The sequence below is a fragment of the Chelonoidis abingdonii genome, chromosome 2 (assembly GCF_003597395.2).
Source record: "Chelonoidis abingdonii isolate Lonesome George chromosome 2, CheloAbing_2.0, whole genome shotgun sequence".
Lineage (NCBI taxonomy): Eukaryota > Metazoa > Chordata > Testudines > Testudinidae > Chelonoidis > Chelonoidis abingdonii.
This window is the reverse complement of record NC_133770.1, coordinates 101321271-101345731: the sequence shown is the minus strand read 5'-3', so window position 1 is coordinate 101345731 and position 24461 is coordinate 101321271. Positions and strand designations below refer to the sequence as shown.

General features: G+C 44.6%; 2 protein-coding genes across 5 annotated transcripts in view; one reads left to right on the top strand and one right to left on the bottom strand.

Annotated features, from left to right (window-relative positions):
- TPK1 (thiamin pyrophosphokinase 1) overlaps positions 1–19992 on the top strand; it is a 512817-nt gene extending 492825 nt beyond the window's left edge. For 3 of the 4 annotated variants that reach the window (XM_075062601.1, XM_075062602.1, XM_075062599.1), the window contains one exon: positions 17765–19097. In XM_075062601.1, the coding sequence (XP_074918702.1) occupies positions 17765–17895 (131 nt within the window). In that variant the 3' untranslated portion in view covers positions 17896–19097. Of the gene's footprint in view, positions 1–17764 lie in introns of all 4 variants that reach the window. The other variant, XM_075062600.1, reaches the window with a different exon arrangement.
- Positions 19319–24381, bottom strand: SEC61G (SEC61 translocon subunit gamma). Its single transcript, XM_032793486.2, has 4 exons — positions 24286–24381; positions 21775–21874; positions 21117–21219; positions 19319–19471 (listed from the first exon to the last, which is right to left on the bottom strand). The coding sequence occupies exons 2-4, from the start codon at positions 21866–21868 to the stop codon at positions 19462–19464; spliced, it is 207 nt and encodes a 68-aa protein (XP_032649377.1). The 5' UTR covers positions 21869–21874; positions 24286–24381; the 3' UTR covers positions 19319–19461.
- Between the last annotated feature and the right edge of the window lie 80 nt (positions 24382–24461).

Sequence of the window (24461 nt, the reverse complement as noted above, 5' to 3'; positions counted from 1 at the left end):
TCGCGCACACCACTACTTGGATATGGATATGAGCAACACATCTCGAAAGTAACAACAGTTATAAGGGAGTAACCGTCTTTTATGAATTGGTAACTGGTTAAAGATGGAAACAAAAGGGCTCAGGAATAAAATGGTCAGTTTCAGAATGGAGAGAGGTAAAATAGTGGTGTCCCAGGATCTGTACTGGGTTCTAGTCCTATTCAACATATTATAAATGATCTGGAAAAAGGGTAACAGTGAGGTGGCCAAAATTACAGAAGATACAAACTACTCAAGAATAGTTAAGTCCCAGGCAGACTGTGAAAGAAGCCACAAAAGATCTTTAAACTGAGTACTGGGCAACAAAATGCGCAGATGAAATTTAATGTTGATAAATGCAAGTTAATGCACGTTGGGAAACATAATCAACCAACCATACATATAAAATGACGGGATCTAAATTAGCTGTTAGCGCTCAAGAAAGAGATCTTGGAGTCATTGTGGATAGTTCTCTGAACACATTCAGTCAGTGTATAGCGGCAGTCAAAAAAGCTAACACTGTTGAGAATCATTAAGAAAGGAACAGATAAGAAGACAGAAAATATCGTATTGCCTCTGTATAAATCCATGGTACGCCCACATCTTGAATACTGCTTGCAGATGTAGTCTCCCCATCTCAAAAAAGACATATTGGAATTTAAAAGGTTCAGAAAAGGGCAACAAAAATTATTAGGGGTATGGAATGGCTGCCATATGAGGAGAAAATAATAAGACTGGGACTTTTCAGCTTGGAAAAGAGACGACTAAGGTGGATATGATAGAGGTTTATAAAATCATGACTAGTGTGGAAAAAGGAAATAAAGAAGTGTTATTTACTTCTTCCTATAATGCAAGGATTAGGGGCACCAGATGGAATTAATAGGCAACAAGTTTAAAACAAACAAAAGGAAGTATTTTTTCACACAACACACACACAACCTGTGGAACTCCTTGCCAGAGGATGTTATGAAGGCCAAGACTATAACAGGGTTCAAAAAAGAACTAGATAAGTTCATGGAGAATAGGTCCATCAATGGCTATTAGCCAGGATAGACAGGGATGGTGTCCTTAGCCTCTGTTTGCCAGAAGCTGGGAAGGGGCAACAGGAGATGGATCACTTGATGATTACCTGTTCTGCTCATTCCCTGTGGAGCACCTGGCATTGGCCACTGTTGGAAGGCAGGATACTGGGCTAGATGGACCTTTGGTCTGACCCAGTATGGCTATTTTTATGTTCTCAATATGTAAGGCTGTAGAGGGTTTTAACCAGTTTACAAAAACTATTGTTTGTTTGTTTTTTCACGCAAATCTTGGACCACTCAAGTACATGAAAATAACAATAAACTTAAGAAAATCCAAAACACTATATTAGGTAGATATTTATATTAATAATAAATCAGGTTACATAAAAATGCAAGACTGTCTGTTAAAGTAAGGCAATGTAGTGGAAAATACACACATGAACATGCATTTATCTATATCAGTGCTCAAGTCCTAAATAAAGAAGTCATGAAACTCTCTGGACCTGGCTCCCTGCTCTGGAAGGAGATATGGCCACTTGGTAACCTGATCAGACCTGGGAGACCCCTCCAGACCTCACTCCCTGCTCTGGAAAACTGTGAAATTAATTTTTTGCATGGATTTTCACCCTTTTTTTATTTTTGTAATAAACATTGATAATTTTCTGGAAAATTTTAAACAAAATAAAAACCAAAAATGAATGCCTTTTTAATAAGGCATGAGTCGATGTGTAACATAAATTATCAGGAACCCAGAGAACATAGTGTAGAGAGCAGGAGAAAAATAATTAATCATGTCCTCATACTCAGATAGAAAAACGTGTTTATAAATGGTTCGAGCCAGAGAAGACAATGAAACGAAGAGTTAAAGCTGCCGCTTTGGGTTTGATTCACCTCTGGGTGATGTTGGCTGCAGGCATAGGACCCCTGTGGTCAAAGTCCACTTGAAAGAGGGAGTTGTGGCAATATAGCGCCCTCACACACACCTCTACCCCACACCACAGATTGCAGACTGGGTAGTGTTTACTGGAGGATGTGGTAACTCAGTGCAGCCCTCGAAACAGCGGGCCTAACAGCAGAAACGAACGCTGCTTCGCCCCCACTGGAACTGCTCAACAGGGGAGCATGGTGACAAAAATATCACCTGCTGTCTAAAGGTGAATCACTAATGAAGGGAGATGCATTTGATACCTGTTAACTTGCATTCTCCCCTTTAGTTCATCCTAATAATAAACAAACACAACGGTGTATGTCGGTGACAGGGATTAAAGTGTCACCAGCAGAGTGAGACTAGGAGGGGATGGCGGGATGAAGGGAGTCAAGAGCCTGGAAGCCCCAGCTGTGCCAGGAGTCTGAGCACTTGGGAATTGGTGCTTACTTGCTCCCTGTCAGCCTGCCTGATGGAATTTCATTTTGCAATGATTTAAATGAACCATTTTGGTTTTTAATTTTTTTAAATTCTCGTTTGCAGAGAATTTCAAAATGTCTGGTATTCATTCCAAACTGAAATAAAGCAAAAGTCTGAAATTCTCCACGAAACAATTGCTGTTCTCTATATGGCTCTGTAGAAAATCGCAGTTTGTGTTTTGTTTTATTTAGGACTTGCAGTTTTCAGCGCATTGAGATTAAGGGCCTGATATTTCCTTTCATTCACACCAGTATAAATCCAAGTCAGTCAAGTTACACAAGGGTAAAAACATTGGAGGTGAGAGGAGAATCGGGCTGTAACCTTATAATTTTTTGAAAATAAATAGTAAAGTGAATGCTTGCTCTTCTGCAGGCACACGGTGACCTGCAAAGCACAAGCTCATGCATTACTAACATATCCCCATTTAAATGCAGATTTTTTGCTCTTTACACAGGACTTCAGGGAAATCCTCTCCAGGTAAATTGTAATAGGATAGCAAATTGTAATTCAATATTTCATGTTAACGTATGTTTCAGCTTATTGATCTTAATTTTCTATCACTTTTAATGCAACATTTGCCTGGGGGGAAAGAGAGAGGATTGCATGCATTTTAATAAGGCTTGTAATTAATTATTAATTATTTCTGATATTCCACATATCTATGCCACTAGAGGCATTGTGCTTATACACTGGCGCCTATTTTCAATAATGGAAACTGGCAAGGTGTGACCTTACATATTGCAGGAAGTATTTGAGACTCAGAACTGGGAAGAGGAGGAAGGAGAAAGAGAGGCAGACACTTCACCATAACAACCTTTCTGGTCACAAGGGTACCGGACTCTTCAACTTCTGGGTCAAAGTAAGGCCCCAATTCTTTGGTGGCAGCCACAGGATCAGGGCGTAAATGTTGTGGACCTGATTCATTAAACGACTGAAGAGAGAGTTGAGGGTCAATTTGGCTCTTTGTACTCCCAACACCCAACGTTTAATTTCCCCACTAAACCTGCCCCTTTCCCCATTTGGACAATACTGATTTGCATCAATAACTGTTAATGTTGGGAGAGGTCTATCATTGTAATCTCTGTTCTCTGTTTGTACAGTACTTAGCACAAAAGGATCACGGTCTGTAACTGGAGGTCCGAGGTTTATGATAATACTAATAATTCTCTTCAGAAACTTCACTGCCACCACCACCCAAAATGCCATTTCTTATCTAATGCTATTTATTTATGCAATTAACTAGTTTGGAGAATACTGTGTTCAATTAACCCTTTAAGATGAATTTCAGGATTCCCTTGTGCCAGGTAACAGAAAGGCTCTCCGCTTAATGGCTGGCAGGTTTGGGGCTATCCAACCATGAGTACTAAAGGAGGCACACCTTCAGAAAGTAGCTGATTCCCTATGAAAAGCAGCAGGGGATGGAGGTGGTTCTAGAAATAGAAAACTGTGAAGTTATGGTGGGGGAAGGGGCGGCAGCAGCAAAGCAAGATTAGCTCTCACAGAGACTTTGAGTTGTGGCAAGCTCTGAGAAAGAGAGCTAGTAACCCACCAACTAAGGGGAAAGCTGGTGTTCAGGCCTGAAAGGCCAGTGTGTGCTTGAAGACTGAATAAATTGGACCCCCTTGGGGACTGTTTTTATATCCTTTGGACTTTTGAGTTTAAGGAACCCTGTAAAGGAAACAACGGTGGTGGAGCACTGCAGAGCTACCTCTAGTGAAAAGGGGGCGCTCAGGGGGTGGCCAGCTCCACTGCATGCCATATCCAATGGTGTATTCAGATGAAATACTTCCTCGTGCAGAGGGCTATGCATCCTTTACTTCCCATTCATGATATTTTAAGGATTTAAGTGAGTTGTAAGAGGTGCATAGGCCTATGGAGGCCCCTCCAAGCAGGAATGAACCTCATCTTTAAACAATACTACTTATGACACATGAGAACCATGAAAGTAACCTTAAAGGGTTATAAAATATGAATACATACAAGTATTAAAATGTATACGACATTTGAAATCCCATTCTTTGGATCAGGGACTGCCATTTACTCTTTTGTTTTTATAGTGCTTAGCACAATTAAGCTGTATTGTGGCTGAGGGTTATAATTTAATAATAATAATAATAAAAAAAACTCAATTGTTTTAATTGTTCTGATATTGCAGATGAATGTCCAGTCTGCAGTGCTGTGGAACCACAGAAAACAGGTGGCTTGGCAGCAGAATTTAGGTCTAGCTTGCAGCATTGCCAGTTCAATGCATTCATAAATCACGAGTAAAGCCCCAGTACCTCATGAGATTAGATTAAAATCATAAGGATTTTAAAAATAAATGTTCTGTTCTTTTTATTTGTCTTCCAGTTTCTGAAACTTTACAGTGGCCTTGGGTCACATTTTCAAGCTTTTCTGGGCAGCCATGAGGGTTAGCAACTTGTTGACTGTTTTTTTGGTTTAAATAAAGGCTGAGATTATCACCTAAACACATGTCCCCGGGGACTGGGGCTTTATGAAGAACACCAAATATCACAAGACCTGCAATGAAATCATGTGTTGCCAACACTGAGTTTACCACTGATTATGTGAGGCTTTGTTTATAATTTGATCATTAGAGGTTAAAATATACCAAAGAATATGTACATATGTAGTAATGATCTCCATGTAATAAATTATATGTATCATGCTCCTTCAAAAGTCTCATCTATCATGAGCCCCGCTAATCCATCTTTTTCTACATTATTGCCAGCATTCCAAATATCTGGCTGTCATATCATATTAAAACCACGAAAGAACTGTTTCCTTCTTCCTCCCCAAATATTGACTTTCCCCCAAATGACAAGGCAATATTCCAGAGACAGGCTGTGATTCATCAAGGCTAGAAATGGGAGTTTTTTTATCAGTGGAAAAGGTATACATTTAGAAAAGATTCCCACTTTTCCGAAGGCAAATTAGCATTTGCTTTTAGCCCTGGAAGGTCTTGTGATGTCACACATTAAAAGCACAGCATCACAGATGGCAGAGTTCCTTTTAGTTAATTTTTACAGTTTGAAAATATATGTTATACTTTCTTTCCCTTGGAAGCCTGGACAATTAGACTCATGGTATTTAGAGTAGCTTGGCTTTAGAGATGGAGGGATATGAAAAAATAATACAGCAATTAGGGGTAGGACTTGTCAGAAGAAATTCACCAGAACAGTTTTCCATCAGAAAATTCAGTTCCATCTGAATTGAAACACTTTGCAAAATTTGTTTCATTTTCACCAAAATTCCAATTCCAAGGGGGGAAAAGGAGGAAAAGAACTTCCAAGATCAAAACAAGATGTTTCAACATTATTGGATATAAACTTTTGATTTTTCCTTATGAAATGACTTTCATTATACATTTTCTTATTCTGTATTATAATTATAAGGTAAAGTCAAAATAAAAAAAGCAATTTTTCTGTTCTGAAACTGAATGAAAACAGATTTTGAAATCTCAAAATCCCCTCAAAAATATAACTTCTGTTCTCTGCCTAGGTCTATATGGAGGTATAAATAGCAGTAATGGGATGGCACTTAAAAAAGGAAAATTTAATTAAAGTGAATAGCAGAAAAAACTTCCTGAAAAGAGTAGATGAGCCATTACTTGGGACTTTTCAAGCTAGATTTGATACAACTTAAGAACATGGACTATGTTGAATAATCTTGCATTGGCCAGGGAATGAAGGGATCAGGTATTAATAAATAGAACTTTACTGTTTCTATTTTCTGATACTTTGAGAATATGATAACCTAGCATATGATGTTGTGACACAAACATTAGGATGTAATAAATTTTCGCTGAAAGACTAACAGTTAAACATAGAAGCTGCATTAGTTCTATTGCCTTTGCCAGCTCAACTACTTCGCCACACATTACTGCTCATTTGCTGTCTTAAAAATGTGCTTTCTTAATTACACTAGTTGAAATGTTGGCTGGCTGTGAAAGCAAATCATTTGAACTTTTCCATTTGAACTGTGTGAATCAATAAAGTGTTGTTTATATCCTTTTGCATGTTCACCTCTGTTTCCATCCTTGCAAAGAAGAAAATCCTGTGTAGATGAAGATAAAAAGCTCCCCCTATTGGATAGAAAGGAAGTTATACTGACAATCTTTCTTTTAACTTATGTTTGTAGTGTTGTCGCTATGTTGGTCCCAGGGATATTAGAGAGACTTGTCCCTCTTTTAACTTACTTCATTTTTAACATTTTATTCCTGAAGATTTACTGCTTCCAATTTTGTTTTATTAAGCTGACAGGTTCTTAATGCTTGCTTTGTTACTGAGCCTTTATTTCATACTTGGAGATGAAACAATAGGAATCATATTTAAAATATTAAGCAAGGTGCAATAAATACTACTATTAAACTATTAGATTTCTAGAGGAAAAGTCCTGGGCTGAACAACAGATAGGTTGTTTGTGGGGGAGCAGTGTTTTTCCCTAAAGCTGCAATGTACAATCTGTGTACTATATTCAAAGATGACAAAATTAAATGTCTGTGAGACAGTGTAAAGAAATTCTGTGACATTTCAGATCATAAACAGCTTCTGCGAGCTGACTGTATATTATAAATGTTTAACTTGATCATCAATTTTTAGCATGAAAATTCAGAAATGCAGAGTTGGTTTTAAAGAAACAAGATGAACTGCAAAGCTTGCAAAACAAAGCATGCAAACTATTTTAAGGCTTTCTCCAGAGGAAAGCATTTTCCATAGGCCTCTATGACTAGATAGTTGCAGAGGCTGCTCTCTCTCATGATGGAGTAGTTCTCCCATTGTCTCCAATCTAATGAAAATGCCTAGCTGTTACACAGAGCTTTTCATCAGTGGGTCTCAAAGCACTTTCAAATTATGATTATCTCCATTTTACAGATGGAGAAACTGAGGCCCGGAGATGTGAATTACTTGCCCAAATTCATCCAACAGGCCAGTGGCAGAGTTGGATATAAAACCCAAGTCTCTCCTACATGTCTGTCCAGTGCTCTAACGCTAGCCAGCCTTTATGTAGTCAGCCGACACTAACTCAGACTCATAGACTTTAAGGTCAGACGGAACCATTATGATCATCTAGTCTGACCTTCTGCACAGTGCAGGCCACAGAATCTCACCCACCCACTCCTGTAACAAACCCCTAACTCAGTGGTCCCCAACGCGGTGCCTTCGGGCGCCATGGCACCCGCAGGGGCATCTTAATGCGCCCACATCCCGGCCCCCGGGAGAGTACCTGCCGAAATGCCGCTGAATTTCAGTGGCATTTTGGCAGGGACGCCTCTCGATGATGACGCTTGTCGCCAACAAGTGATGTCATCGAGAGGCGTCGCCCCCGAATTTCAGTGGGGATGCCTCTCGATGACACCGCTTGTCGATGGCAAGCGGCGTCATCAAGAGGCGTCGCTGCCGAAATTCAGTGGCATTTCGGCGGGTGCTCCACTGCCGCAGTGGTCCCTCGTCTGGCGCCCGCCAGAGGAAAAGGTTGGAGACCACTGCCCTAACCTATGTCTGAGTTATCGAAGTCCTCAAATTGTGGTTTGAAGACCTCAAGGTGCAGAGAATCCTCCAGCAAGTGACTCATGCCCCATGCTGCAGAGGAAGACGAAAAACCTCCAAGGCCTCTGCCAATCTGCCCTGGAGGAAAATTCCTTCCCGACCCCATATATGGCAATCATTCTTCTGGCCTTTATCGAAGAATAACTGTAGCATGAGTCTTATTAGTCCTGGGGTAACTCTGCACCACTGTGCGTACGCAGAATTTGCGTCCTCTGCAGATTTCTTTGCTTCCCTGCAGAAAAAATGACTTCTGACGGGGAAACAAAGGGAAGCCGTAAGAGCAGTCATGTTGTTTTGGGTGCCTGGAGCTGCTGGTGGAGAGGTAAATCACGGGGGGGAGAGGAGGGTGAAGCGACAGCTGGTGGCTCCTATCCTGTGCCAGGCTCGGCTGCTAGTCCCAGCTGGGCTTGGGGAGGACAGGACTTCCTCTTCCCCTGTAAGGAACAGCTGGGGCTGGGTCAGACCCATACCCAGAAACCTCTTCTGTCTGCAGGAAGCTCCATACTGTATTGCTTCTCAGCCATAGGAGAGGGGTCACTGTACAAGGAGCTGCACTCCTGTCCACGCAACTCTTGTGCATCTGGACCTCTCATACCGAAACCCCCCACCGAGCCTGGCCCCCCTGCACCAAGAACGTCCTCACCAAGACTATCACACTCAACCCCCTACTGTGCCAACCTTTACCCCCTGCACTCAGAGCCCCTGGGCAAGCTCCATCCCCACCCCCACACTCAGACCCCTCAGCTGAGCCCCAGCCCCCTACATCTACAGCCAGACCACCCTCTGCTGAGCCCCCTGCACCCAAACCCCCAACCCGATGAGCCCCATCCCCCTGTACCTGGACCACCCTAATGAGCACTCAGACACTTACCCACTGAGCCTCAACCACCTGCACCCAGACCCCCCACCCACCCAACCCTACCAAGCCCCACTCCCCTAGCACTCAGACCCCACTGCTGAGCCCCTGATTCCCAGACCCCCCCAGTGAACCCCATTCCCTCCATATCCAGAGCCCCTGCTGAGTGCCAACCACCTTCACCTAGATGCCCTTGCAGAGTCCCATTGCCCCTGCACCCGGAATCCCCTTGATGAGCCCCTGTGCATCCAGAGGCCCCTGCTGCACTCAGATCCTCTCGCACCCAGTTTGCCCCACAAAGAATCCTCTCAGTCCACATCTGGATTCCCCACACTAAGTCCGTCCACACTTGGATCCTGCCAGGCTGATCCTGTCTGCCCACACTTAGTACTACTGGTGCAGAGGAGCAGGGTTCCAGGGTGTTTCTGGGGTGGGCTTGGCCCTTGCACTGTGTCAGGGTCAGGTGCAGTCTCACCACCACGTCCATATCCTGGGGGGAGCTGCAAGGTGATCGCCCACCTCTATGGAGCCTTCACATTTCTTCATTGACAAAATTTGCAGAATTTTGAAGTATTGTGTGCAGAATTTTTATTTGTTTGGTGCAGAATTTTCAATTTTTTGGCTCAATTCCCTCAGGAGTAGTTTTTGTCTGATACAGCCCTCCTGGAACTATAACCTGTGGTGTTCTTCGAGTGCTTGCTCATGTCGATTCCATTCTAGGTGTGCATGCACCCACGTGCGCAGTCGTCAGATTTTTTTGCATTAGCAGGATCCGTAGGGTCGGCAGTGGCGCCCCTTTGAGTGCCGCACTCAGGTGCTGTTATATCAGGCGCTGCTGACCCTACGCCCTCTCAGTTCCTTCTTACCACCCATGGGAGTTAGTCACAATGCCTTTCCTGACATTGCAAGGGCTAGAGGTTTTTCGTCTACTGACTTCGAGCCTTAGGGTCTTGTCAATAATTTGTCTATAGTAGTTAGTGTTAAGTTTAGTTAGTAGTTAGCAGTTAGAGTCCCAGAGGGGACTTCTCCCCAGGCAGGGCATGCCCCAGGCTCAAGGGTTTACGCCTTGCATAGACTGCCGCAGGCCTATGCCTCAAGTTCTTGGGGGAACCACACATTACAGAGAAGTGCTGAATTTGTAAAAACTTCCTGCCCCGCATGCAAAAGGAGAGGGATATTCAGCTACAGATGCTCCTCATGGAGTTCGCCCTGCATCCGGCCTCCGTGCAGCCCCGCCAGGACTCACCAAGTGCGCAGAGCACTCCCATCACTGGTGCCCAAAGAGAAGACCAGAAAGCATAGCTCCCTGGCACCAGGCAAAAAGGGCCATGAGTTATCGGGCAAGGGACCCGCTATGGGCTGCGCAGCCACTCCGGAGCTGCACGCACATACCTCCCCAATGGGGGTCCTTAGCCTCGTGAAAGGTCCACCACCAACTCCCGGGAGCAGCATGGGACCTAACACCTTTACAGCACCGACACCTTCACAGGCTCCTCCAGCGCCGAGCACAGGCCTCCACCTGCTCCGCCAACACAGCACGTGCCTCAGGAATCGGCAAAGGCTCCCCGCAAGGGTAAGCCAGCTGCTAAGACCACTCAGGGAGCAGTGGTGTGCCACCAATCCCCCAAGATGAAGCAGTGCTCTCCACCGCCGCACCACAGATCACTGGAGTCACAGCCCAGACTCTCTGGGGCTCTCCCTCAGTCACTGGTGCCATGTTTGTGGTCCCTGTCATCTCAACACGGATTGCCTAGAGGAAGACGCCAATCTCCGTACTACCGATGTCATTCGCCCTCCTGCCAGTCATCCTCTTGGCACACGCCCCGATCGCCTGCCTTGTGGGAGTGCTCCTCATTGTGTCCCTGGTTCCCCTGGCACCAGCACCGGTCCCCTTGATACAGGCACCAATCACCTTGTTCTGGGCACTGGTCTCTGACGGCAATGGTCAGCAAACAAACCCAGGCACTGACTGCCCCATCAGAAGGAGATTCCTCTGGCACAGAAGCCCAGTTCAGCCCCTTGCCTAGACTGCACTGGCACGAATGGGCACCTGAGGCTGTGTCAACATCAACGGCGCCGACTTGGCAGCACAGCCAGTGGCCAGCGCAGAGGCCTTATTTGAGCATGTGGGTAGTGCTGCTTATGGCAATGCCCCCTTCACACTTCTCATCAGCCGCCGCCTCGAACCAACAGGTGGTGGCACCAGTAGCACTAGGCTCGGTGCAAGAGGCACACTCAGAGGTCGAGGCAGAGGGAACTTCACCCTAGGGGCCAGAAGCGTTCCTTTTGAGAGTGCAGTCGAGAGCAACACCCCAGTCACCTTCCAGGATCCACCCCACTCTTCAACCATCTTTGTCCCTTCTGTTCAGCCTGGTCTCAAGTCACCTCAGACTGCTGGGTGCTGGACATAGCGTCTCAAGGTTACACCCTGCAATTTATGGCTGCCCCTTCCTCCCACACCCCGTCCCTCTTCAAGGACCCTTCTCACAATCAACTACTCGTTCAAGAGGTCAAAAACCTCCTGCGCATGGGGGCAGTGGAGGAGGTCCCTCGGCACATGGCAGGGAAAGATTTCTACTCCCGTTATTTCCTAATCACGACAGCAAAGGGGGCCTCCGATCCGTTTTGGACCCGCAACGCCTCAACAAGTCTCTCAAAAAGTTGAAATTTCGCATCATCCCCTCCCTGGATCCGTGAGGCTGGCATGCTGCCCTCGACTTGTAGGATGCCTATTTCCATATCTCCATATTCCAAGGTCACAGACATTTCCTCCGTTTTATAGTGGACGAATGTCATTTCCAATTTACTGTGCTCCCCTTTAGCCTCTTGTCAGCCCCAAGGGTCTTCACGAAATGAATGGCGCCAGTTGCTGCTTACCTCAGACATCGAGGGGTCCAGGTCTTCCCATATCTCGACAATTGGCTCATCAAGGGCAGGTCTCGGATCAAGTGCAGAGAAGCTTTGATCTGGTGCATTCCACCTGCCACTACCTGGGCCTGTTGATAAACAAGAAAAAATCCACCTTAAGGCCAATCCAACGCATAGAGTTCATAGGGGTGGTTCTCAACTCCATGTGAGCCAGGGTCTTCCTCCCGGAGGGATGTTTTCAGGCCATGCTGGACCTGATCTCCCATGCGAAGAACCATCCGCTCATCACAGCTCATACCTGCCTGCGGTCGCTGGGCCACATGGTCACCCATATATACATGGTTAGTTGTGCCCAGCTCCACCTCCAGCATCTGCAAACATGGCTGGCATCGGTTTACACCCTCAAGAGACACGATCTAGACCGAGTAGTCATGATGCTGGATCACATCCTGTCATCCCTGGAGTAGTGGTTGAACTCTGAGACAGTTTTGGAGGGTGTTACCTTCGCAGCCCCAGCCCGGACCCTGGTCTCAGATGCTTCATACCTGGGCTGGGGAGCCTCCCGGGGCAAGTTCAGCACTCAAGGCTGCTGGCTCAGAGACGATCTGGCGCTTCACATCAATGTCAGGGAGCTACGTGCGGTTCGCCAGGCCTGCCAAGTGTTCTTGCCCCACCTGAGGGGCAAGGTGGTGCAGGGCCTCACGGACAATACCCCTGCAATGTATTACATCAACAGCAGGGCAGAGCCATGTTGTTGACCCTTTGCCAATAAGCTCTCAACCTTTGGGACATTTGTGTGCAGCATGCCATTCATCTGATAGCCGCACACCTGCCCAGAACCAAGAATGTGCTAGCAGATCGCTTCAGCAGGACCGTCTCGTCTTGCCACAAGTGCTCGCTCCATCTGGAGGCAGCCAGTCTGATTTTCCAAAAGTGGGGAACTCCCCAGGCGGACATGTTTGTGTCCCACCAGAAGAGGAAATGCCATGTGTTCTGTTCGCTCTGGGGGACGGACAGGGGTTCCCTGTCAGATGCTTTCCTGCTTCCATAGGCGGGAGCCCTGATGTACACCTTCCTGCTGGTGCCATTGAACCACAGAGTCCTCGTGAAGCTCAAATGGGACAGGGCAAGGGTTATGCTGATAGCCTCCGAGTGGCCTCATCAGTACTGATTTGGCATGCTGCTAGACATTTCGGTAGCCACGCCGCTGCAACTCCCTCTCTGGCCGGACCTGCTGTCCCAGAACCATGGCAGTCTCCTGCACCTGAACATGGAGGCATTGCACTTGACTGCATGGCTGAACGCGGAAGAGTGTGAATGTTCGACTGAGGTGCAACAGGTCTTGCTGGGTAGCAGAAAGCCCCCCACCAAAGCAACTTACTGGGAGAAGTGGAAAAGATTCACATGCTGGGCTTCGGATTGGTACATCTAGGCAGAGCAGACCTCACTGCAGGTGATCCTGGATTATCTTCTGCTCCTCAAACATCAGGGCTTGTTCCTGTGATCAATCAGGGTCCACCTAGTTGCTATTTCGGTTTTCCACACTCCCCTCCTCCCCGTTCCAACGAAGATCAGTCTTCACACACGACATGGTGGCCCAGTTCTTGAAAGGTCTGAAGCATCTTTACCCTCATGTCCGGGATCCTGTCCCTCCCTGGGATTTGAATTTTGTGCTGTCGAGGCTCATGGGGTCTCCCTTCGAACCTCTGGCTTCCTGCTCTCTTCTCCTTCTCTCCTGGAAGGTTGCGTTCCTGCTGGCGGTTACATCCTCCTGCAGAGTGTCTGAAATCAGAGCGCTTACATCAGAACCACTCTATATGGTGTTCTACAAAGATAAAGTCCAGTTGCGGCTGCACTCAGCATTCCTGCCCCAGATAGTTTCCCAGTTTCATACTGGCTAGGATATTTTCTTTCTGAAGCCCCATAAATCTGAAGAGGAGCGCAGGTTACACACCCTGGACATCCGGAGGGTGCTGGCCTTCTATGTCGATAGGACACAGCCATTCTGTAAGTCAACACAGCTGTTCATTGCAGTGGTAGACAGGATGAAAGGTCACCCAGTGTCTGTTCAAAGCATTTCATCCTGGATCACAGCCTGCATCTGATAATGCTATGAGCTGGCGAGTGTGACTATAGTCAAAGAGCACTCGACTAGAGCGCAAGTGTTGTCAGCGGCTTTCTTAGCCTAGGTGCCAATCCAAGAGATCGGTAGAGCTGCTACCTGTTCATCTGTCCACACATTTACATCCCATTATGCACTGAGCCAGCAGGCCTGGGACAGTGCTGGCTTCGGCAGGGTAGTACTGCAAGACCATGAACTTTGAGCCCACCTCCATTGGCACTGCTTGTGAGTCACCTAGAATGGAATCGACATGAGCAAGCACTTGAAGAAAAAATGGTTACCTACCTTTCATACCTGTTCTTCAAGATGTGTTGCTTATGTCCATTCTATTACACACCCTTCTGCCCCTCTGTCGGAGTTGCCAGCAAGAAGGAACCGAGGCTGTAGGGTCAGTGGCGCTTGATATACCGGCACATGAGTGCGGCACTCCAAGGGGCACCACTGCCAACCCTACGGATACTGCTAAGGCAAAAATCTCAGGTGACCACACATGTCGACACATGCACACCTAGAACGGAATGGACTTGAGCAACACATCTCGAAGAACAACAGGAAAGGTAGGTAACCAGTTTTAGGTGAGTATGATCTTCACCCAACACAGTAGCTGTTTCCTGTTGAATTAATGTATTCTTGCCTGGCAGGGTGGGAGAGTAAAAAACGCAGACCCCTCTGTGATCCAAAAGGTTTCCAAGACCTTTAGCGACTTAGGAAAGAATTTTGAAGGGGCTATGTGAATTGAACACTACCATAATGAATGCTGACAGAGGAGAGAAGCCTCTCAACAGTCCCAGGTCAGCAACTAAAGTGAGGGTAGGGCCTATAGAAGCAGCAACTGAAGGTTTGACCTGAGGAAAGATTACTTTAAAATAAGTATATTATAAAGTTAGGCCTAGTTCTTGTCTGTCCTACTTCTTGAGGCTATGCAGAGAGATTGCTTTGCCCGAGATTATGGCAACTCCTCTAGTTTGTGATTTAAGATGAGAGAGAGAGTCCCACATAGTGACTTGTGGGAGGCAAGGAGCCCGTCAATACACGTCAACGGCCCAGCCCCCATTCATGTCTGCAACAGGAATTTCTTTGGGCCTGGGGCTGCAGATAAAGCAGCCCACTACTTAGTTGATTGATGTAACTTTCAATGCTTTGTGCTCCCAGAAAGCAAAGACTTTTTCATTTACATTGGGCCACTTAATTGCAAATCCAGAGGGATCCAGCTTCAGATCCACCAGAACTGATGCATTTTTGCTGCATAAATTGACGGGATGTAGAGACCACAGACAGGGTCTTGCTGGTCTCTACACACCCCTGAGCTCTGTTTCCGAAGGTCTCCCTATACCCTGTCATGTAGATCCTGCTATCATATTGTGGATTATGTGCTTATTTTACCCATCAGCTAGTAATAATGTAACTGATGGCTAAAATAAGCACATCTTGTAAATATTTTCCTCTAATGTGGCCTGCAAAGGCCTTACCCTAGTGATACTGCTTAGCAGAAATTGGGGATAATTTTGGAGTTCGTGCTTTTGCTAAGCAGAAATTGGTACAGGACTTACTGATCTTAAAATACACACATGGATGGATATTATAATCTTTATATATAGAACCCTGCAAATCTGTGGACCATTTTTGAGGATAGTGCAGTGGATGCAGATACAACAGCACAGGGCTCTATGGATCTGGAGTGGAGACAGAGATGCATTCACACGGGGCCAAGCCAAGCCCCAAACCACTTTGGAGGCACTTTGCCTCTTCCCAGCGCCCGCTGGGCGGCTTATAAAGCGCAGCCGATTCCCCAGCCTCCATTTGCAGCAGCCGCAGCCACTTCCCCTCTGCTGGGGCTATGAAGCCAGGCAACATGTCAAGGAAAAGGAAATCCAATTTCTGACAGAGCCCAGAGTGCTTTAAATAGGATAAAAAGTCTGCCAACCAGGCTGGGAGCAGCAAGAAGGGAAGGGGGAGAAAGGAGGAAAGTCAATAGCTGTCAGGAGATGGAGAGTCCATGAAGTGCCAAGGAGCCAGGCTGACGGCTTGGGAAGCGGAGGGATGAAGGTCAGTGAGCCCGGGGAGTAGGAAGCAGGAATGGGTGAGAAGTTCTGGGAGTCCATCCCTATCCTCTCAGGCCAGGTACCTGCAGGGAGGGCAGGCCCATGTGTGCGGTGGGGGCTCTGAGCCTGGGCCCCATCCTGTCCCCTGAGGGAGCAGGCCCAGTACCTGGCAGGTACCTGTTGAGCAGCAGCAGCTGGGCTCCAGTGCCATGTCTCATGGCAGTGCCTGTCCCATGGTGTCTGGCTTGGGCAGCCTGGGGGGTGCAGTGTGCTCGGGTCTGGCGGCCAGCAGCTAGAGCTGGGCATCAGGTCAGAATTGGGGCTGTCCAGCAGCTTATCCCCCTCCTCCACACCACCTCTTCCCCCCAGTCCCTGCCCTTATGTTGCCTCTTCCTGGCAAGGCACCCACCCTCCCCCCCACCACACTACCTTCTGCCCCTCTAGATGGCTTGCTGCCGCAGGTGCGGATAGAGGTAAAAGCTAGCAGATCGCGGGTTGATCCTGGCAGATGTGAACCCACATTTATATAATGTAAGAAGTCGCTTCTCTCCCTGGAAAACTGCTGCCAGTTTGGCAGTGGAAGGTGACCTAGAACAAAAATGGCCCATAGCCTTTGCCCCTCCTTCATCGGTCTGTGCATGGAACAAGCTCACTTCCTGAGCACCTCAGCTACAAGAGAAATTGCTTAGAATAGTGGTTCCCAAACTTTGGTATGTGGAGCCTTGCTGATGTATCTCAGTTCCAGCTGTAGTTACATTAAAATAATCATTCTAATAGAAACAAGCTTTAATGACTAGGGATCCAACATATGTGGTGTACATCATCTTGCATGGGAAATATGTGGCAAGGGTACAAGTACACTTTTTCTAATTGGAGATATACCTATCTCCCCCCTTGAACTGGAAGGGACCTTGAAAGGTCAATTCCAGCCTCCTGCTTTCACTAGCAGGACCAAGTACTGATTTTTGCCCCAGATCCCTAAGTGGCCCCTTCAAGGATTGAACTCACAACCCTGGGTTTAACAGGCTAATGCTGAAACCACTGAGCTATCCCTCCCCCCACTCCAACCTTTAAATTGGTGCAAAGGAATATGATGATTTTCTCCTCTTTTAATCATTCTGGCCTTTAAAGATCCCATGGTACTTCATGCAAGTGTAAAGGAATCAACCCTGCTATCTTGGCCAAATTCCAACTTGAGTGAGTAATTACGATTTGCAGGAATTTCAGGTGGCTGCTACATTCAGTTCCCTTCCTAAACTATTGCTGTGCATTGTTAAACAGCTGCTTTCTTCTACCTCTGGGTTTTCTTCATTCCAAAAGGAGATGTGCCTATATTTTGTTTATGAATCACTCTGGGCCAAAGAAGTACTTGATTCATGTAAGTTGTTTCCTTCAGCTGCCTTTCAAAAGCACCAGTATTTTTAAAAATGTGAACTGATAACTGAGCCAGAGCTGAACTCTTAACTTAACCTACAGTGGAAAATGAAGGATTCTCTCTCACCTATTATTATTTTCAATTAGTTTATGCAGAAAAAATAAATTTCAAACACATACATGCTACTGTCAGTTGCTGGCCTGTGCTTTAAAGTTGGTTGTATTTTATTTTGTTATTCTGTAGTAGAGATGATGGATTTAGTTTTTAAATTTATGCAGAATTACCTTTGAGATGGCACATATTGATTCAAGAATGGTTTGGATATAAACATTTAGGGGACAGAGGGATATATAAAATATATTGTCCTCACTGCAGTCAACATGAAATTTAAACCACCTTAACCAGAAATAAATGTCACTTTATTTGCTTATTTGGCAGTTTGCTTTTTAAATGCCTTTGTAAAGAGATTTCCCTGGTTTTTACTTAAATTATTTTTATTGTTTACAGCTAACCATGTCCTAAAGTTTGGAAAGCTTGTCAGCACTTCAAATACCTATGACGACTCTGGAGTTGTGACCATAGAAACAGATAAACCGCTGCTGTGGACAATGGGTATCAAAAATAAGCAAAATGCTTAAGATGATAACTGCCTTTCTTTCAGCTGACCAAAGATTTCAACATATTGGAAAATTTCACTCATTAACAGAAACAGAATTACCGTGCCAGCAGTAAAAAAAATAAAAAATTTTTTGCAGGAGCAGAGGGAAGGGAAAGATAATAGAGATCAATTGGTCAAGTGAAAAATCTTTAAGAAGATAGCAACAAAACAGAATACCGCTGCAGTGAAGTTTAGAATAGAAGACTGAGGCCACGTCTAGACTACGCGCCATATCGGCACGTTAAAATCGATTGCTCGGGGATCGATATATCGCGTCTAATCTAGACGGGATATATCGATCCCTGAGCGCGCTTATATCGATTCCGGAACTCCACCAACCCCAACGGAGTTCCAGAATCAACATGGCGAGCCGCGGACATCGATCCCGCGCAGTGAGGATGGGTGAGTAAATCGATTTTAGATATTCGACTTCAGCTACGTTATTCAAGTAGCTGAAATTGCGTATCTAAAATCGATTTTATCCCGTAGTGTAGACCAGCCCTGAGTATTTCTTTTAGTGCTGCTCTCTGTGCTGCCATTTTACTTCTACTTTCCAGCATCAAGTACTGTTTACAAACTTCTAATTAACAGAAGATAAGCAGCATTAAACTAATACAGTGATAGTGTGCAAGCTTTTATAGATTAAGTTTAGATTTGTCACAACTGTATGAGCTTTGTACACAGAAGTTCATGCAAGTTCTTTAAACAACTGGATAAAGTTGCATTTTAATTAGTTATCACAACAGTCTGTTCAAATTTTACAAAACTGCTATATTTTCTTGTAAAGAGCTTATTAGCGTAAGGTGGTACAGAATGCATACGTCATTGAACAGATGCTAAACACAATGATATATAACAAATTTAGTGCTAATGTTGGTGTCAAGGTGCACCATCTTGAAAAGCACTGTAGACACATCAGTGGAATCCAAAACTGTTTGGTAAGAAAGGACAAGGGCCCGCAGCTGATAGTGTGATCTGTAAGTATGTATTTCAGTTGTTGCCTCTTAAAGAGATGATGTTTAGAACAAGATCTGGGAAAACTACCCTACTTTTTGTAAGTAAAACCAAAGGTTACTTCAGCTTGCTTTATGCTTCTGACAGCACTTTATATAGGCACATTCCTTTTTGTAAGGGTCTCCCCTACCCCAGTTACAAGACACAATATAGGCAAATGGCAGTAGGTTAGTGTTTAATATGAATGGATTTAGAATTAGGTTTTAGTACCACCTAATGCTGGGCCAAAATATGTAAAGAATTATTCTACTGCTGAAAGCAACAAAGAAAGAAAGGCAGTTCATTCACTTTACCTCATCTCATACAATAAGCAGCACACAGTGACAAGTTATTTACTGAACCTAGAGAGTTCAACGAGTCAGTAAAACAAAATGAGACTAACTCAGATGTCAAGTTTGTTTTAAATCTTAACCTGGTTTATAGCAGTAGGTAAACAAGATACAGATTTATGAAACATTAGTAAACAAACCCCCATCCCACGCCCACTGTCCATCACTCCAAACTTCAGGTAACAGATCTTCTTGGTGAGTGTTCAACCACCACTGTAGAACAAGAGAGTTTGATCAGTTTCAAGTAAGACTACTATCTTAAATTACATCATCCCATTCTAACTGGAACTAAATCCCCACTATGCCTTAAAAACAGCAGACATTACACAGTTCCTTAGTCTCATTTTTGCTCTGAGAGAGTTTTCTTAATTTGAGGATTATAACACTTATTCCCAAAGGGGCAGGAAACATGTCAGAGGATTACAGTCACCTCTTTTCTTTGATTAGATGGGAGAGGGGTCCTGGAACTTTTGTTGTAATATGCATCCCTACTAGGGAAATGGTTGAGAATAACTTTGCCAAAATGACTGCTTTTTTAACCAATTAAGAAGTCTTAATTGAAGTGTTTGGAACCTTCACTATCCGTGATATTTGTAGTGCTACTTACCAGACTGATTTAAGCTTCAATGTTCATATGCAAAAGCTTACTACATAAATTGTGGTATCTTGTACAAAAGTTATGTAATATTGGAAACACTGCTTTATGTTAATAAACGTATTTTTAGTACTATTATTTATTAGCTTTGTTGGGTGATTTCTTCCAATACAATCGCAAAACATTAACTTCTCAAAACTATATGCCTCATTTATACTACATTCTCTGCAAGTGTTCAAGTCACTTGGTGAAATTTCTAATTAAAAATTAAGTGGAAAGTTGAGAATGCAAAATCCAAACAAACTACTGTACTGCCTAAACCTGCAGCAAGTAATTACTCCTGGGGCAATTGTGCACCAAAAAAATTCTGCGTATTGATACTGTTTTATTTGACAAATAAAGCACTCCAGTTTCAATTATTTTGGTAATTTATTTCAAAAAACCTGTCGATAATACATACAACTAAAAAGGATTCTCCCAGGAGTTAAAGAAACCCTCTAATGACCCAGTTCCCACTGAGAAGTGTTGGAGTGGGTTGTGTGGGGTCCCCATATCCCAGACACCTGCGCTCCCCTCCGGAACACATACACCCCTCCTCCCACCTGCATGCACCACCAATTTCTTTACTGTCCCGCCAGGGGACATGGTGTGGTGCGACCCTGCTCTTCCTCACCCTATGCCAGAGCTGAGTTTCCCAGGCCCTCTCCTGTCCCCAGGAGAATGAGGCTCAAGCTGGGCAGCCACAATGTGCAGCCTCTATCCCCACTGGGCTGGGCACACCACTCACTGTAAACTGTGCTCTGCTAAGTCCAGCAGCCCCTAGTGGCGGCCAGCACCTTTGTGGCCCAATTCCACAGGGGAAATATGGAATTCTGCACAAATTCTGCATTGCAAAGTGGTACAGAATTCCCCCAGGAGTATTTAAACATTGTGGGCCACCTTCTCTCATCTACAAGTGCAATGAATAGCAGTAAAATTTTGCAGTATATTATTTAGTAAACAAAAGATGAAGCGCTAATATCTGAAAGCAAAACTGATTTACTGAAAACTCCTGAACGTTTGCAAGATATAGATGAAGTTGCTGAAGTGCTCACTATACTGTACTATAGTGATGGGGGCCCCATAAGTACTTGGATAAATGAATACCAAAGCGGCCTTATGATTGTGTTCATTGAAATACTAAGCTTAGTTATCAATACAACTCTGAACACTTTGTTATTCATGTTCTGATACTGGCATTACCATTTTATCAGATTTACTTACACAATGATGTTGTTGATAGGGATATGGATCAATTTCACAAAGAAACCAATAAATCCCATTATCGCAAAACCTATTGCTGTTGCCATGGCAATCTTCTGGAATTCTGCAATTTAAGAAGTTACAGGTTTTAGTCCTATAAATTTAAATCTACCACTTAAAATGCAATAGATTAGGTTACTACAATGACCATGGAGAGATTTGTGCCTTTGAATGTTAAGATAAAAGGCACTTTAGAAGGGTCCATAGAAACCATTATCAAAAGGATTCTAAAATTAAGCAATTTACATTTGAGAACACTTCAGCTGTGTAGATTGCTTCAGAAACTCACTACCATACTGCTATCACAAGTTTGACTTCAGCCAGATGTATACCAGAAAAAAGAAAAAAACCCAACCTTTCAAATTGGTTGTTATACACAGAATTAAGTGCATCTCATGATTTTTCAGACAAAACTGTGCAAAACAGGTTGTTTGCTACACAAGTGCAAAATTGAGAATCAGTCAACATGAAAAATGAATAGACATCAGTATGCCTATAAACACATGAACTTCCTGTTTTTTGTGTTTCAGACAATATCATAAGACAGAAAATTAAAGTGAAATAAGCATTATGGCCCTAGGATATTTTTCCCTTTAATCTTCCTTCTTGCATACTTTACCTTTTCTGTCTGGCTTAGTGCATCTTTTAACAAGCCTGATGGAATCTTTTACAAATTGACGGCTGGGCTCAACAAATTGCATTACTTGATCCATGACTGCCTGCAAGAGTAAGTGTCAATTTTAAATACACAGATTGTTTCAAGAATCATTTTGAAAAATCATTTCACATCTTACATAAAGAGGCAAATCCTCCCTTTGCCCTTCTGCTGGTCTTATTTAATGTACATTAAAGTGTTAACATTTTCACATTCAGTATTTAATCACACACAATGTCAGGATTCTAGGTTTTTTTAAGTCTACAAAAATGTTAAAAATCCATATTTTGTTGCAATGTATTTTGTACCCAGGAGATGGAGCCACACCCCTTAGCACAGTCAAGTAATCAATTCAAAGAACCATGAACTCTGACTTCCAATTTTTACATCCTTTGAGTCTTACTGATGTTCCCATTCTCCTGGATAGTGTTCCTCTATTTTTGTCTTCTATATTTACCATTTTATACATTCTGAATCTAACTGGCGTACTGATATACTATCACATTATAGTTTTCATCTATAAGTTGCCTGAACAGTCTTCCAGGAGGTGTGTTTTTGTTTTAACTACAACCAGAACAACAAATAGTAAACATTTGAGTGTGTCATGATCTAAATTAGGGCTGTCACATGATTAAAAAACAGCAGAGAATCCTGTGGCACCTTATAGACTAACAGACGTTTTGGAGCGTGAGCTTTCGTGGGTGAATACCCACTTCGTCAGATGCAGGTAGTGGAAATTTCCAGGGGTAGGTATATATATGCTAGCAAGCAAGCTAGAGATAACGAGGTTAGTCACAAATTTTAATTAATGCATTTTTTTTAAAAGAGCATCAGCAGCATAGAAGCATGTCCTCTGAAATGGTGGCCAAAGCATGAAGGAGCATATGAATGTTTAGCATACATGACAGGTAAATACCTTGCAATGCCGGCTCCAAAAGTGCCATGCAAATGCCTGTTCTCACTTTCAGGTGACATAAATAAGAAGCAGGAGGCAGTATCCCCGTAAATGTAAACAAACTTATTTGTCTTAACAATTGACTGAACAAGAAGTAGGACTGAAGGGATTTGTAGGTTCTAAAGTTTTACATTGTTTGGTTTTTGAATGAGTTATGTAACACAAAAATCTACATTTGTAAGTTACACTTTCACGATAAATAGATTGCACTAAATACTTGTATGAGATGAATTGAAAAATACTATTTCTTTTTATCTTTTACAGTACAAATATTTAATAAAAATATAAAGTGAGCACTGTAACACTTTGTATTCTGTGTTGTATTAGAAAAATATATTTAAAAAATAGAAAAACACTGAAATTTATTAAATATTTGGATTTGTATTGTTTAACAGTGTTATTAATTGCAATTAATTTCTGAGTTAATTGCATGCGTTAACTGCAATTAATCAAAATCTTAGATAGCAAAGGAGGTTTTAGTACCTACAAAGGGCAAGATCCAACTGCCATGTGATACCTTTCAAATATCTTGAAGCAGTGAAGAGTCCTGTGGCACCTTATAGACTAAGGAACAGACATATTGGAGCATGAGCTTTCCTGGGTGAATACCCACTTCGTCAGATGCATTCACCCACGAAAGCTGATGCTCCAATACATCTGTTGGTCTATAAGATGCCACAGGATTCTCTGCTGCTTTTACAGATCCAGACTAACACGGCTACCCCCTGATACTAACTATCTTCAAGTTATCAGTTAAAACCTATTCCTTTGCAAAATTTTAACTTGCTAGATGGGTGTAATGAGTTACAAATCTACTACGTTTTACAGCTTTGTTTGCACATCTGCTTGAATGAAATACAAATCAGACGTTTCTTTAGTAAGGCAAACCATCCTACAATAGCAGGGGGCAGGCAGGCAGTTCGGCGACACACTGCTGTCAGCTGCAATTATTAAGCATGCAGGGATGTGAAACTAGTGCCCTTTTCCTCGTGGAATCAGATCGCCCAACATTTGATCTATTCACACTAGCTTTTCTGATTTGCATTACCACACCCCCTAGGAGCCGTGGTCAGGGAGCAGGACCCTGCTGTGATTCACTGCTGGCTTGTCCCTGAAGAAGAGGAATGACTCGTCAAGCTCCCTCCATGGGGAGGGGATCCTAGTGGAGCTGGCAGAGGGAATGGGGGAGGGGCTGGTTTATAGCCGGGATTTCGCGGACCAGCCGTAGCCGAAGCTTTCGCCGGACTCACGTTCTCGTTTCCTTTGACACCCACTCCACGTACGGGGCGGAGCGGCCTCGGGCCCGGGAGGGGAGACGGGCTGGCTGTGCGCGGGCTCCAGGCCGGCCCCAGCCCTCGGACACGAGCTCAGCGAGCCCCGGGCCCGCCAGCCCGTTACAGCCCCAGGGGCGCACCCCGGGCCTGGGGGAATTGACGGCGCCCCCCGCTCACCACCCCCCTCAGAACTACCGGCGGCCAGAGCCCAGCGCGCTGCTCCGGGGGCCCCGCTACCGCTCTCACCTGAGGCTCCGGGGCCGAACAAACCGCTCGCGCTAAGGACACGTAGCAACTGCACAAGCCGCGCCGAGGAACCGGAACGAGAAACTGCGCTGGAACTTCCGACGCGACGCCCCCGCCCCCCCGGCCGTCGTCGCCTGCTCCCGGCCGGGATGTTGACAGGCCCGGCCCCTCTGTGA

Coding starts and splice junctions, on each gene's coding strand:
- SEC61G (XM_032793486.2), bottom strand. CDS start 21,868: ATGGATCAAGTAATGCAATTTGTTGAGCCCAGCCGTCAATTTGTAAAA. Junction 21,220..21,774: donor CACTAAGCCAGACAGAAAAG/GTAAAGTATGCA, acceptor CTTAAATTGCAG/AATTCCAGAAGATTGCCATG.